This window comes from Pagrus pagrus (genome assembly GCF_965226575.1).
Source record: "Pagrus pagrus genome assembly, chromosome: 10".
NCBI lineage: Eukaryota > Metazoa > Chordata > Actinopteri > Spariformes > Sparidae > Pagrus > Pagrus pagrus.
The window spans coordinates 21115817-21129462 of NC_140194.1; the positions used below are offsets into that span (position 1 = coordinate 21115817).

General features: G+C 41.5%; 1 protein-coding gene across 1 annotated transcript in view; it reads right to left on the minus strand.

Annotated features, from left to right (window-relative positions):
* Positions 1–4434: 4434 nt before the first annotated feature.
* Positions 4435–13646, minus strand: part of poc1b (POC1 centriolar protein B) — a 44574-nt gene continuing 35362 nt past the window's right edge. The window contains exons 11-12 of the mRNA XM_084363444.1: positions 6453–6758; positions 4435–5274 (exon numbers count right to left, since the gene is read on the minus strand). Of these exons, the coding sequence (XP_084219570.1) occupies positions 5116–5274; positions 6453–6758 (465 nt within the window). The 3' untranslated portion in view covers positions 4435–5115. The remainder of the gene's footprint in view (positions 5275–6452; positions 6759–13646) is intronic.

Consider the following 13646-nt stretch of genomic DNA (forward strand, 5'->3'; position numbering starts at 1 on the left):
AACTACAGTCAATTGTTGTTAAGGCCATATCCTGAGTTCAGAGTGACACTCACTGTAACTCAATAGGCGTGGGTGCAGGGTCTTCCTCTCCTCCTGCCTGTCCTCCTCCTCCTCCTCCTCCTCTTCTTCTTTCTCTCTTCACTCCCTCCCCCTTTGTCCCTGGCCTCCGTTTATCGCCTCATCCCCTGGAGGGGGTTAAGGGGGAATTTCCGAAAAGATAATCCTCCTGTTTTTCAGGGAAAGGCAGGAAGCGGCGGAAAAGAGAAGAGGAGGAAGATGAGGAGAAGAAGAGGGTCTGTTGATTCAGTTGAGAGCAGAAAATAATGTTTATCTTCCGTCTAGCGCCCGCTGTGAGGCAACAAGTTTAACATGTGCGATGGTATACATAGAGACTAATTATTAGCTACAGAATGTAGAAAGAATTTTTTATATATATATATAAAAGCAGTCAGAAGCCAGAAGTTTGTTCTTGTCAGATTGGAAAAACCTGTGAAACAGCATCTAGAAAACCCCTGAGGGACACAAACACTTTCCACTGAAACGCAGACTAATAAAATTCTTCTGGAATTACAAGCTCTTTAGCAAGAAGGTGACTTATCTGACCCATTACCCTGCAGGAGACCTTTTAAACCAACCCTACACATTGTCGAACACTTAAAGGGCCCGTTTAACCCAATCATAGCTCAGCAGTTTTTATAGGGGAGACTTTCTTTGGAGTCATTCCAAAGAAAAAATATAGTTTTTTATCCGTAGATTATTCAGAGTATTGAGATATTGTTTCTTTGCCGTTCGTTATCACAAACAAATTTCCATTGTAGTGGGGTGAAGACGAACATCTAAAATGCTAGACATAAAACTAAAACAATCTTCATGGCAAGACACCTTACAGCGAACTGGGAAAATGCTTTTTGTAAGTTGGGTGAACTGACCCTTTAAAATAAACACGCAAATCTGAACTACATCAAAATTTCTACGCTCATCATACGTTTATTTTACGTTTCTTTCGTGAACATCCATCACATCCGCAGCAGACGAAGGCCGGCTGACGACTGATGTCTGGTGAAAGGCGGACATCAGCTTGTTAAATCAATATATTTCTGTTTAACACTAACAGGCATCAGAACATTGCCTTCTCTAATACTTCAGCTGCTCATAACTCAAAGACAAACATATAAAATACAAACACACACACAGTTCAGCAGTAAACTGCGAGCATGAGTTCGCCCGGTGGCAAGTCAACAGCCCCGCCTGTAAGAGCTCCTTCCTCAATATCAACAGGAAGCTCCTCCTCCAGGAAGCTATTAACAGGTTATGGGATCATGTTCACAATGCACTAAACACACACACACACATTCAAGGATTTACACCGCGCTGGTGTTTGTGCACTGTAAAACAAGGCCTGTGTGCACTTAATGAGATAGAAGTGGAAGTGAAGCTGGAAATTGGTCGTTAAACGTTTGCTTGTGACTCTCCCTCCTGCCCTTGTACACAAGATGTTTTGCAACCGAGTTTGTTTGCGTGTTGTTGTTGTTGTTGTGTTTCCACTTATATAGAAACAGTCTGAGCCCTCCAGGGGACAATTCCGCACAGTGAGGTCATTTTGTCTGATTCTCATTTTTTTCAACGAGGCACTTTTGGGTTCAGCTCAGTTTATAAGAACAGGCCACATACAGTCTTAGATATAATCATCTTGTGTTGTTCAGTGCTTTTCAGAATCTGAAATACTTTTTATGTTTCTGAGTGCTTTAAGGACTTCTCGTCCATGTTGAATCGATTGTTCATGGAAACAGTACGACAAAACAATCTCAACACAAGGTCAACTTAGTGGGTCTGTCTCGGGCTTCAGGACACGTGAAAGGGTTGAAAGGACAAACCCAGAACACATCGTTGGAGCTTGCATAAAGCTTGATTCAAAACATTTTCGAAAACATTTTGTCATGTAGTCTTTTCACTCTGCCTCTCATTGGCATATCTTGCTGAGTTGCATCTTAAATAAAGGCTGTGATACTAAATCTTCAAATATTTTCTACATTTCACAGAATAGTTGGAATAAATGCTGTGAAAATATGTTTAATTTGACTCCAAGACAATTTACATAATTTCAGTTTGTTCATTTTTGTTCAACACAAGTGAGGAGTTTAGTGTCATGTAATAGATTACACATGTAACTGAAATGGAAATCAACTTGATTATTTTATGTAATTTAGCGATGTATAGTGATTTATATTGATATCAAACAAATATTCTTGTAGCATTTTGATATACTGTAGATTAAAAATCTACAGATACAGATTAAAGGATAAATTTACCCAGAAATGAAAATTCAGTCATCATCCACTTACCTCACAAGTCGGGTGTCATGGTCCACAAAACATTTCTGGAGCTTCACGGCAACACAGTGTTACACCATTGTCCTTAACAACCAAAGTAGCTGGGGACTTGTTTTAAAACATAAAAACAACCAAAAAATAAACCAAAGCATAAAATGGCTCCATACAACTTGTCCAGAGTAATCCAAGTCTGTGAAAACCCTGAGATCCCAAATTGATTTTAAAAGACATTGTTTACACCCTTTTTAAGCCAAAATCTTTACTGAAGCTGCTAAGCTAGCATTAGCACGCACCCCGTCTGAAGTGTGTGTAAATAATGTCTTCTTCGAATCAATTTAGGATCATGGGGCTTCCTGAGAGTTACATTACGCCGGACGAGTTGTATGGAGACAAGTCCCCATCTTGTGCAGTTGTTGAGGAGAATGGCGCAACACTGTTTTGCTGTTAAGCTCCAGACATGTTTTGTTGACTACGAAACTTCATGGGGGGAGTAGATAATGACTAAATTTTCATTTTGGGTGAACTGTTCCTTTGTGCAGTAGAAACTGAGATCTCTTGTCTAGTGGTAGGCCCTGTATTGAAAGCATGATCAATGTGAGGAACTCCCAAGAAGAAAAATGTGAGTGTGCTCTCTAAAATGACGATGTGGATACAACAAAATAGATGTACAACGAGGCGGATGTTCTAAAATTATTCTGATTTTTCTTTTGAAATTAATGTTTCCATTTGTGTACTTCACCTTTTACACATCTCATCATTTTAATGTCACATGAAACCCGGGGTCTTCCCCCAGTCAGTAGGCCGCACCACTTTATGAACCTGGGACGGAGCAAAAGATGCAGGAGGAGAAAAACCAGTAAAGCCAGAGAGGAAGCGAAGGATGTGGTGGGGAGAGCAAACAGCAGCCAGCGGAGAGCTCCCCCTTTGTGTGGCTTTTTTACAGCTTCCTCCCGACCCGGCCGCATCGCTCACCACATCTCCGCCGCTGGAAAAACATAAACAGCTAAAGTCTCCACGCTGGGCGAGCGCAAGCCAAAACATTTCACAGTCTCTGGTGGAGACGAGAGGCGCAATGACACGTATCACATGAACAAGCTTTACCACATAACAAGCAAGAGTTACACGGCTGCATGGAGAGCCACTACAAACAGAAAGATAAAAAAAACTTGTGACAAGTTAGGGATGATGATAACAACACTTAGGGTCAATTACATGGTATGCGATACTACAATGTGTGAAAAATGTCAAATTTTAAGTCAAAAATCTTTCTGAGGCACTAAATCTAACTGATACCAATGTCGACATAAATATACTGTATTTTATGAGATACAAAGTCAAACAATGACATACTATCTCATGTTGTTGTCGTTTTAGTATCTCTAACCTACTAAGATATACACTTATTACTGTAGTATCAGATTTTAACTTACTATCATAATTTAGAATTATTGTAACAGTGATGGGATGTAACTAAGTACATTACTAAGTACAGTATTTAAGTACAGTTTTGAGGCACTTGTACTTTTACTTAAGTCTTTCCATTTTCTGCTACTTCAAAGTTCCACTCCACTGCATTTCAGAGGAAAACATTATACTTTTTACTCACTACATTTATTGGATAATTTTAGTTACTAGTTACTTTGTAGATTGCACGCTGCATTAGAGGCTAATTGGTCATTTTTTATATTGATTTATTTAACTGGCAGTCAAAATTTAAAATAAAAAAACAACAACAACAAAAAAAAAAAACACTGACGCCAATAATCAGAAAAATGCTGAATATCAGATGCGATAATCGGCCAGGCTGACAATCGGTCAAGTCGACTCGTTAAATTTCCTGGCACTATTGGGATTCCACATGGTGAGGTGCACATATGTAATTTTTTTTACGTATGACTTCAGAATTAAATGAGGGATTAAAATACACAAATCACGACTTCACTGTGCTCAAAATTAAAGGGCCTAAAACTGATATCATAGATTCTTGAGTCATGCAGACACCTTTTTGATCAGGTTCTTCCTCAAATGTTCTTCTTCAAAAAAGAGGGGGGGTTATCAGCCCTTTTCTGAACAAAAAGGACAGAAATACAGACAATAACATTAGTGCAATACAGTGCATCATTTATTCATATAAATTAGATCATAATCATACGATGTGTATCTGAGGCAACATGTGTAGCACCGCTTGGTTTTAAAATTACATGGCAATATGCAAAGATGCACACAGATTACAGTGAAAGATGTTATTGCAGAAGCAACCAACTCCTAAAGCATGTGCTAATACACAAATGTACACATATAAAACACACGTTGTGCACGCGCGCTCACACACACACACACACACACAAACACACGCACACACAAACACACACACACAGAGGTCATACAGCAGACAAGCACCGTCTGTTTTCATAGCTGCAGCTGTCCCGATTGGATGTAACATCCATATCGCCACACACACACACACACACACACACACACACACACACACACACAGTGGAATGTCCCAGCCAGACTGTGCTTGGCTGTACAGCTGGATATCCTTAAGAGGTGAAGACAGACATGGAGAAAAAAATATCTTGCTATTACACACACACACACACACATACACACCCCAGCCGAAATCCTGATTAACCCACTGACCCCTGAGAGAGACCACCAAGGTGGACATTCACAATCACACATATGTAAATAGGCACAAACACACACACTCATGTCCCGCATTTAAACAATACCACTCAGTGTGTGTGCTTGTGCTGCAGTCTGGCGGAGGGCGAGGTCATCCTCAAGTGAAATGAACAGGTGATCCGTCCGTCTCCTCGCTCTCCGTCCTCCGACTCCCTTCTGATGATCGCACATCATTCAGAATCTGGGACTGGTGGACGAGACACTCCTTCAGCTTGTCCTCAGTCAGGGTGAGACGCTCCTCCAGCACTGAAACAGTCTGTGTGTTTGAGGAGGTGGGGTGGGAGGGGGGTATAATTATAAAGCAGTCAGAAAATAATTACAGAAGAAGAAACTCAAAAGAGATCAGTCTGAGAGCCTTGAAATCAATCCTGTCAGCAACATAAGAGCTAAAGAGAGACAGAAGAGGCTTTTTAGTTCGTGTGACACATCTGGGTCTTTTCAGGGCAGCCAGATGTTGGCCTTAAAGCTGAGGGTAGCTCATCAGCATGCCTCTGATTATATAATTCTACGATGAGGGTAAAAAGAGTCTGAAAAAAAAATATTTAGAAAGTCTGGATTGTTTTACAGTTCATTATGTTTTATTTCTAATCACTTTTTTAAATACATATAAATATTATAAATTGAACACATAAATCCTCCGGTCAAATGGGGGTTGGATAAAAACTCGATACTGAAATATACTGTATCGGTTCCTCTAGCTAAATGATTATCAATACACTGGTGCCAAATATTGATATTTTATTAGAAAATGCAGGCACTCTTTACAGGTTCCCCTGATAAATTGGCTGACCAGAGTCAATACTTCATGACTCCTTGTGGTTTAAACCTCTGCAAACTTAATTTACAGAGATTTAAAAGAATTCAGTGAGACAGTTGTATTCCTTCCATTTTCTGGCAGTTTGGCCTTTTGTGTGTTTATTGCTTTTTTACATTGAAATAATTGCACACATGGACAAGTTGCAGTCATTGAGTGTGATAACGAGGCACGAAGCCATGACTCAATTATTGACTGACACAATGCAGTGAATACATATATTCCAGCAATTTTCTTGAAGCAACATTGCTTCAGCAAGACAAATCATGAGCCCACTCTGTCTCTGTTCAGCTGCTGGTGACACCTGTTCAAACAGGTGCAGAAGGGGACAGGTAAACCATAAAACCTCTACTGGCTTCTGTGTTTGTTTTGTGTCTTTATTTGACCTGGCTTCAGATGCTATACGTTTGAGGGAGGGGATTAATAACCTGCTTCAACTGACTTTCTCATGAGGAATAAAACACCAGATTAAAATTTAGGTCTTGCATCTTTGATCGGTAAATGTGACCTGACACTGGGATTAAACCTTTCAGACACAGGATTATTAACTCTCAACACTTTCCTATGCTTTCAGGTTTTCTGACTTGAGATGACAATTCAGATCTTTAACAATAACTGACCTGCGTGAGAATGTCCAACTGTTGAACAATGTGCCGCAGGGTCGAGTCCAGACTCGATGGATGACCCGAGAGAACTTCCAGTGGGTGCGTCTGCCCTCTCTCCCCTTCCTCTTCCTCTCTCCTTCCTCTTCCTCTGCTGCCTGCCCCAGTCTGGCTCCCAGCAGTCACACCTGCCCGACCGGCACTTTCATCTCCCATCCATCCTTCCACTCTTGACCTGCTTATGTGATGCGGGGGCAAACCGTTGGAGTGGGGACTGTTGGCGGCAGCCTGCGTGGGCGTAAAGTGTGTCCGACCGTTTGAGAGCTGGAGATGAAAGCGAGAGAGAGAGAAAGGCTACTCTTTAGCTGATTGATTTTTCAGTGCTTTGCGCTTTAGTTATGCAGGTGTTTTCTTTGACAAGTGCTGTGCTCGGGTCTGCACTCATCAAACGCATTGTGTTCCAGTAGAAACAGACTCTAAATCAAATCACCACTGTGACATCCTGACATTTAATTGAGGACATGGCACCGAAAACAGTGGGCTATCAAAAATAATAACCCCATTAAAGAAGCCTGTAAGTGTCCAGCCTGCCTCAAAAACCTGCTGGAAATGTACACAAAGCAACTTATGAGATGGGACTAGAAAAGGTAAAATTCAGTGTGCTCGCCCACACTATAAAACTGCAGCTGAGATATTTGAAGCAGCTTAAATGTCCTAAAATGTTGATTCTTTGGAGCTTTAGAAACATGTTTAATAACTGAAATTGGAGGGATTGATGTGAGAACTGAGGCTGGAGCACTTAAGGAAGATGAAGTGATCCCTAAAGTCAAAGTGCTGAAGGTAATTTTAGCTGGCAACACACAAGTGTTTTGCTCTAACTTTTGGTTATGAAGTAAATGTTGATTGTGCCTATGCAGCGTCAGTTGAAGTGTGAGTACCGGATGGAGTTAAAGCTTCAGCTGTTAATAATAACACTAACAACACCCCGTCGAGGCCAAAATACAAAGTCTATTTTACTGCGCTGTTTGAAACGTCGAGAAATGAGAAGTGGGATGGAGAATAAAGCATAGGGTTATTAATTAGTCTGGCTAATATGCAATAGTGATACATAGTCCTATGCAGTGTTAGCCAACATCCTTCCTGCCTCATTGTTCTGTCAGTGGAGCAGGCCTTGAGCCTGTTTCAACTTGGCAGACTGAAGGAGGTGGATGACTCACACTGCTGGATTACTGACTGAACAGACTCTGTGACTGATGGACTAACTACAGACAAGTTCACAAGATAATACGCACTCTAAGGAAGGGAGACCGATAGCCACAAAGCAAAAAAGAGAGAGAAAATCTGCTTCATTTATATTTGTCATGATGATGAGAGAACATGGTGTTCAGTTTGACCAGGCACATATTTTCCTCGTCTATCTTGTATCCGGGCAGAGACGGCTGAGCATGATTTTACACTTAAATAGTTTCACACATGCACAACAGTAGCTTTGCAGCAGAGACACAGTATTCTATGTATTCTAAGGGTCCAGACACACCAGACTGACATCAAAGAACTACAAGTCATCTCATATTATCTTTGTCTCAACCAAAGCCCACAGACGACAGACAACTACCTCCTAAATTCTGAGCCTGTGTGAGAGGAAATAAGACTCCATACCACCAGGTGGCGGTAGTCTGTATTAGTCATTCAAAAGAGGGTAACTGGAAGTCTCAGGACAGCAGATATACAAATCATTGTTATGATTTTTGACTAGGCTATAAAAAAGGAGAACCAATGCTAAAAGGGATATATATTGGGTAGCACTGCGATCAAGGATCTTTCAGTTTTTTTAAACTTCCATTTTCCTACTTGTGAAGCTGAAGTGCCAATCAAAGTGATTTATCTCACAGACGAGCTCTGTGCGGCAGATGCAACAGGCTCAATCGGCCGATAAAACGCTGTTTAGGCTAATGCCAAACTAGCGCCACAGATGCTCACGGATGAGCCTGACATTGGTCGAGGGCCGACCGTCGGCCTGGTGTGTCGGGACCCGAAGTTGTTGTTGCTGCAGGATACAATATTTTGGTAGTTTTGGGTTCAAACTGGCAACTTTCTAGTAACAAGACAAAACCCCATTTAAAATCTAAGTTCATCTGTATAAAACTTTTGGTTCTTAACAACTCATTAGCATTGTTTTTTGTGATGGTGGTGGTGAATGGTGACGACTTCTGATTGCTTGTTTTGTCTGATTTGTTTGCCTTTTCATGGCTTTATTGACAGGACAGCTTGAGAGATGACAGATAATGGGATGAGAGAGAGGGGACATAAAATGAAGCAAATGGCTACAGGTCGGACTCGAACCCTGGGCCGCTGTGGTGAGGACAGAGCCTTTGTACATTGGTTGCACGCTCTACCCAAACGTTTTTAAATTCAAAAACACCTTAAAAGAGAGAGAGGCAACAAATTCCAGCATTTGTGAAGCTGGACCCAGTGAATGTTTGGCATTTTGTGGTTGATAAATTGCTTAAATGATCGGTCGCCAACTTCTAACTTGAACTCAAATGAATGGCCGATCAATCAAGTTATCATGTCTGAACTGCTCAATCTTTCTGCATTTGCTTCAGATCAGCATTCACCCTCTCAAAAACAGCCCTAACCATGACACAACCATGACAGCTGCACTCCGATCAGTGTCTAGACTCTGCTCATAAACAGCACCAAGTGAAGAAAAGTTGGACGTTGCCCGAAAAATAATAGTAGGGCCTTATGTGAAAGGTGGAAGGGGGCAGGTGGTGAATGGAGTGTGCGAAGAGGAGCAGAAGGGAGGAAAATAAATGAGGGACGTGTCAAGAGGATGGAGGAGGAAGGAAGAGGAGGGTGTCACACATTCCTGGCCTAATGCATGGAGCAATCGATTCCGGCTTGCTTCCTGCGCACTGTCTTCACTTCAAAGAGAGCGTGAAGGGAAGCAGGAGATGAAGGAGGGACGGAGGGAGGAGAGGAGGAGTGTATGAGTGTGTCTTTAAAGGAAGAAGGAGGGAGGGTTACTCTTAACTCCTGAGTAGACGTGAACAAAGCCGTCAGTGTGTGGATGGCGAGTCTCCCCTGCCATCTACGCTCATTTCTCTCTATATTTTCACGTCTCTTCATCCCTCCACCCCCCTCGTCCTTGGCCACATCTGGCCGACATCTGCTCAGCTCATTTACGCTCAGCAGATGCGGATCTCCATCCCTCTGTACCCCCCCCTCTGCCAGGAAGTTTGGGTGCAATCAAACCTTTAACAGGCGGGGTACCCCGGCTGGTCTGAGTGTCAAATCAATGCACTCACACAGGCGTTTTCAAACACATAAAAGAACACCCACTATGGATTATGTGAAACTATTGATTCCTGCAGAAGCAGCAGCAAATAGAGTATTCAAGGGAAGCATAACGAGACTGAAAAACTGAGAACGTGCAAATCATGAGAACATGCAGCTAGTGATACTACTTCACTTAATCAAATGTACTGAGTAAAGCCCCATGACGGCCAGCATATTAGACAGAAGCTCTGTGAGGACACAGCACCAGTAATCCAAGTGTAACATGAGATTAATGAAAATACTTTCAAGGCATATAGAGATAAAGCCTGATATCTAAAACAGGAACCTTATAATTATGAGGGTCATTTCTGAGATAAAATCATCTCTGCTAAGCTCTGTGGAATGTAAGGGGTCATGGCTCGCTGTAACCGCGGTCAGTAGTGGCGGGAATGTGGTGATGGCGTGCTGCCAGCCAGGGTTTTTTTTGCGTGATGGGAGATGAGTGGGTGGTAAGGCCGGGGTGGCAGAGCACAGCAGAGCAGAAACTAGCCGCCGTGATAATAAAGGGGCAGTGGGAGTGACGTGACAGTGCCCCGATGATGATGGCGGGGCAACAATGTCCACGTTGTCAACCATGCGGCATTGGGAACGAAGGGCTGTTGTATATTGTGTGGGATACAGAGGCTGAAATGTTACACGGTCACGAGGATTCAAAATAATGGGTATGCTTTGTGTAGTAAGTCAAGTAAATGTTTCACAGTGTACGCTGATTACATTATTACTGCGATACTTGGAATGCTTCCACATTTTGCTGCAGTTTTTGTCTTTACTTTGCATCAGAGCAGCTTTGGTTAGTCAATTAATCGACTTGCTGGTTTCAGCTTCTTAAATGTGAGGATTTGCTGCCTTTCATTGCTATTTATGATGATAAATGAGGAGTCTTCGGGTTTTAGACTGTTGGTTGGACAAAAGAAGCAATTTGAAGACATTTTTGAGACTAAACGATCAATTAATTTAAAAAATCGTTAGTTGCATCCCTATTTTTAAGTGTTGCTCATTGACAGATGATCGAGTGTAAATCAATGAATATTCTTTGCTAATATTGTTGATAGCTTCACGTGGCTGCAGCAGATTTAACCAACATGGCAATGTCATCAGGTGAGCAGCCTATGTTGAAATGTTAACAGTATCTGTGATGTTTACGATCAAAAGGACTCTCAAGAGAAAACAGATCAAAAATAACCTCCCCTCCATTTCTAAATCAAATCACAGATGTCTGATCAAAAACATGATTACCATGAGCACCAGAATTAGCCGTGCTCTCTCTTTTGGCAGGAAACCTCGGATACTGTGACCCTTACGTAAAAAAGCTGTTTGATCTTAATTGAAGGGCCTCTCTGATGTTGCGCCTCCCCTCACTGCCCCCCCACCCTCCCCACCTGAAGCCACATACTCATCTTCAAAAACCTGCCTGATGTGAGTGAAAATCCTCCTCATGAACGATCTTCCAGTGCTACGTTTAAATTTTTCATCATCATTCTGCCAGATGTCGATGCCATTTATGAATGACTGAAAATGGTGTGTATCTTTTTTTGTGAAATGAAGCTATAGTCAATAAAAAAATATATACCAAGCTCTCCAGTATTGTGCGTATATTAGAAAGCATAGGTACGCTTTTTATGGGGGGATGTGACTCCATACTTGTTGCTGCAGGTCAGGCTTACTCTTTGAGTGACACTAAATGGCTAAAATCTAAATTGTAAATATAAATCAGCAGGGTGAGCACACCTCATAAGGTGGTCTGTCACGTTGGTCAGAGCCTCCTGTCGACTGGAGAGGACACAGATGGGCTCTCGAGCATCGTGATCGTGATTAGTATTCACACTGAGCTGTCTGCCCTCCTGATGCCAAACACTAGCTCTGTTTACATGCCGACCATTATGCGCTAAATGTTATAAGCACTACTTCAGCTGGAAGCGTGACTGCACAAATTCTATAGAGTGACAATCTATGTGACACGAGGTGAATAGATTCATTCAAATAGAAATAATTAATAAAATACCCACTTGCAACAACAGCTGTTCAAGGGCAAAAGTGTGTAAAGATGGCATGCAGGTAAAAGTCTCAGCAGACAAGTGAGACAAGCGATAACCGGTAACCACCGCAGAAACTTTTAAAATGTTCATGCCTTTCAAATGACACTTAAATGTGTTTGTTATTTTATTATCATCAACACTCGGTTTTGCAATATCTAAACATTAAAGGGGCACTATGTAGAAATTCAAACTCAATATTAATACAATACAATACAATATATATATAATATAAACAAAGTAAAAACACTATGTATTTGTGTTCTTTAAGGTCAGTTTGTTGATTCAGATGCAGTTGGTGTAAAAACCAAAACCCTGTTAAATGGTGGACACCTTTAATTCTTGGTTTTAAGCTGCACTTCTTTACCAGTATGAGCAGTGTAACTATGGCTGAGCCACCCAGAAACTCGCAGTGAATTGCAACTAGGATAAAGTGCAAGTGTTTTGACTGGTCTTTATTAAAAGGAGTAACACGTACAATTTACTATGATATACAGTGGCTTCTTTGAATTCTCAGACTTCACTTTTCAAAAACCCAAGATCAAAATGACTTTTGGTAATCAATTCTATACACAATAACACATAATGAATTCTGATGCTACTGTGTGTATCTGGTGGAGTTTGATATAATTTTTGGTTGGTCGTTTACTAATCCTAAACGTGAATACACAAACTCACACAGGCACAAATCCACATACAGACATCTCTTTTAGTTGTACCTAATTATTTGTAAGAGTGAGCTCTTTCAGAAGAGTAGTGTGAGTGCTTCAAACAATCAGCCAATCAAACAGGTCTGCGGGTGGTTCACTCGCTGTGGTGCACACAGGAAACGGACTATTAGAAACTGTCAGGCTCCATCTGTTAAGGGTGGTAAATAAACCACTTTTTATGTCCTCTCTCTATCCTTTTATCAACTATGCCGTGGTGACACTGCAGCATGGCTTTAACTGGAAGGTTGAGAAAGGACTGAGAATGAGCTGGACTAAAATGTGAGTGAATCTCAAAGATGTTGTTGTTGAGTAAGTGGTGTATGTGAAAAGCAAAAATTTGGCACTTGCTGCTTTTCGTCATCTACGCTTGATGTGCTGGATATGATTGCACACTCATTTGATTTGGTAATTACTTTAACTAATTATAATGGAACAATCTTACATAAAAAAAAAAAAATAAAAAAAAAAAACATTAACAAAAGCTGTTGTTGACGTCTCAAAGCCTTTCCACCTTGCGGAGAAAATAGTTAAGTTCGAACTTAATGGTCATGGAATATTGGCATCTGCCTTAAACCTCTATTTGTCCAACTCTGTGTGAACCCACCACGTAACCTCGCCACTCCTTTCCTGTATTAGCCGGTTGGTACTGAAATTGGTCCTGTGATGGTGACGGAGCGTTTCCTGGTCACAGGATGCCATATAATGTCGTTAATAAAGCAGGCTCCATGGAGGGAGGAAATCCTTGTTAGGGATCAAAGGAAAAAATTAGCTGGTGCTGACCCTCCACCCTGGCTTCACTTTTATATTTTTGCAGACAAACACAGACATGGCAAATGGTTGCCCTCTGGACAGTAACACACACTTCTGGCTGCCATCTACATCAAAAGACACACACACACACACACACACACACACACACACACACACACACACACACACACACACACACACAAGCAAGCAATTATTCAATCAACAGCTACCACCACATACCCAAACACAACTCACACAGCTGCAGTCACTCTCCAGAATCCCTCCCTTGATTAACAGCAGTACTCTTCTCGACATGCAGCAACATAGAGCAGACCCTCTTGAACTAAGCTGGTGTTAAGACCAAAAATTGCACTGCA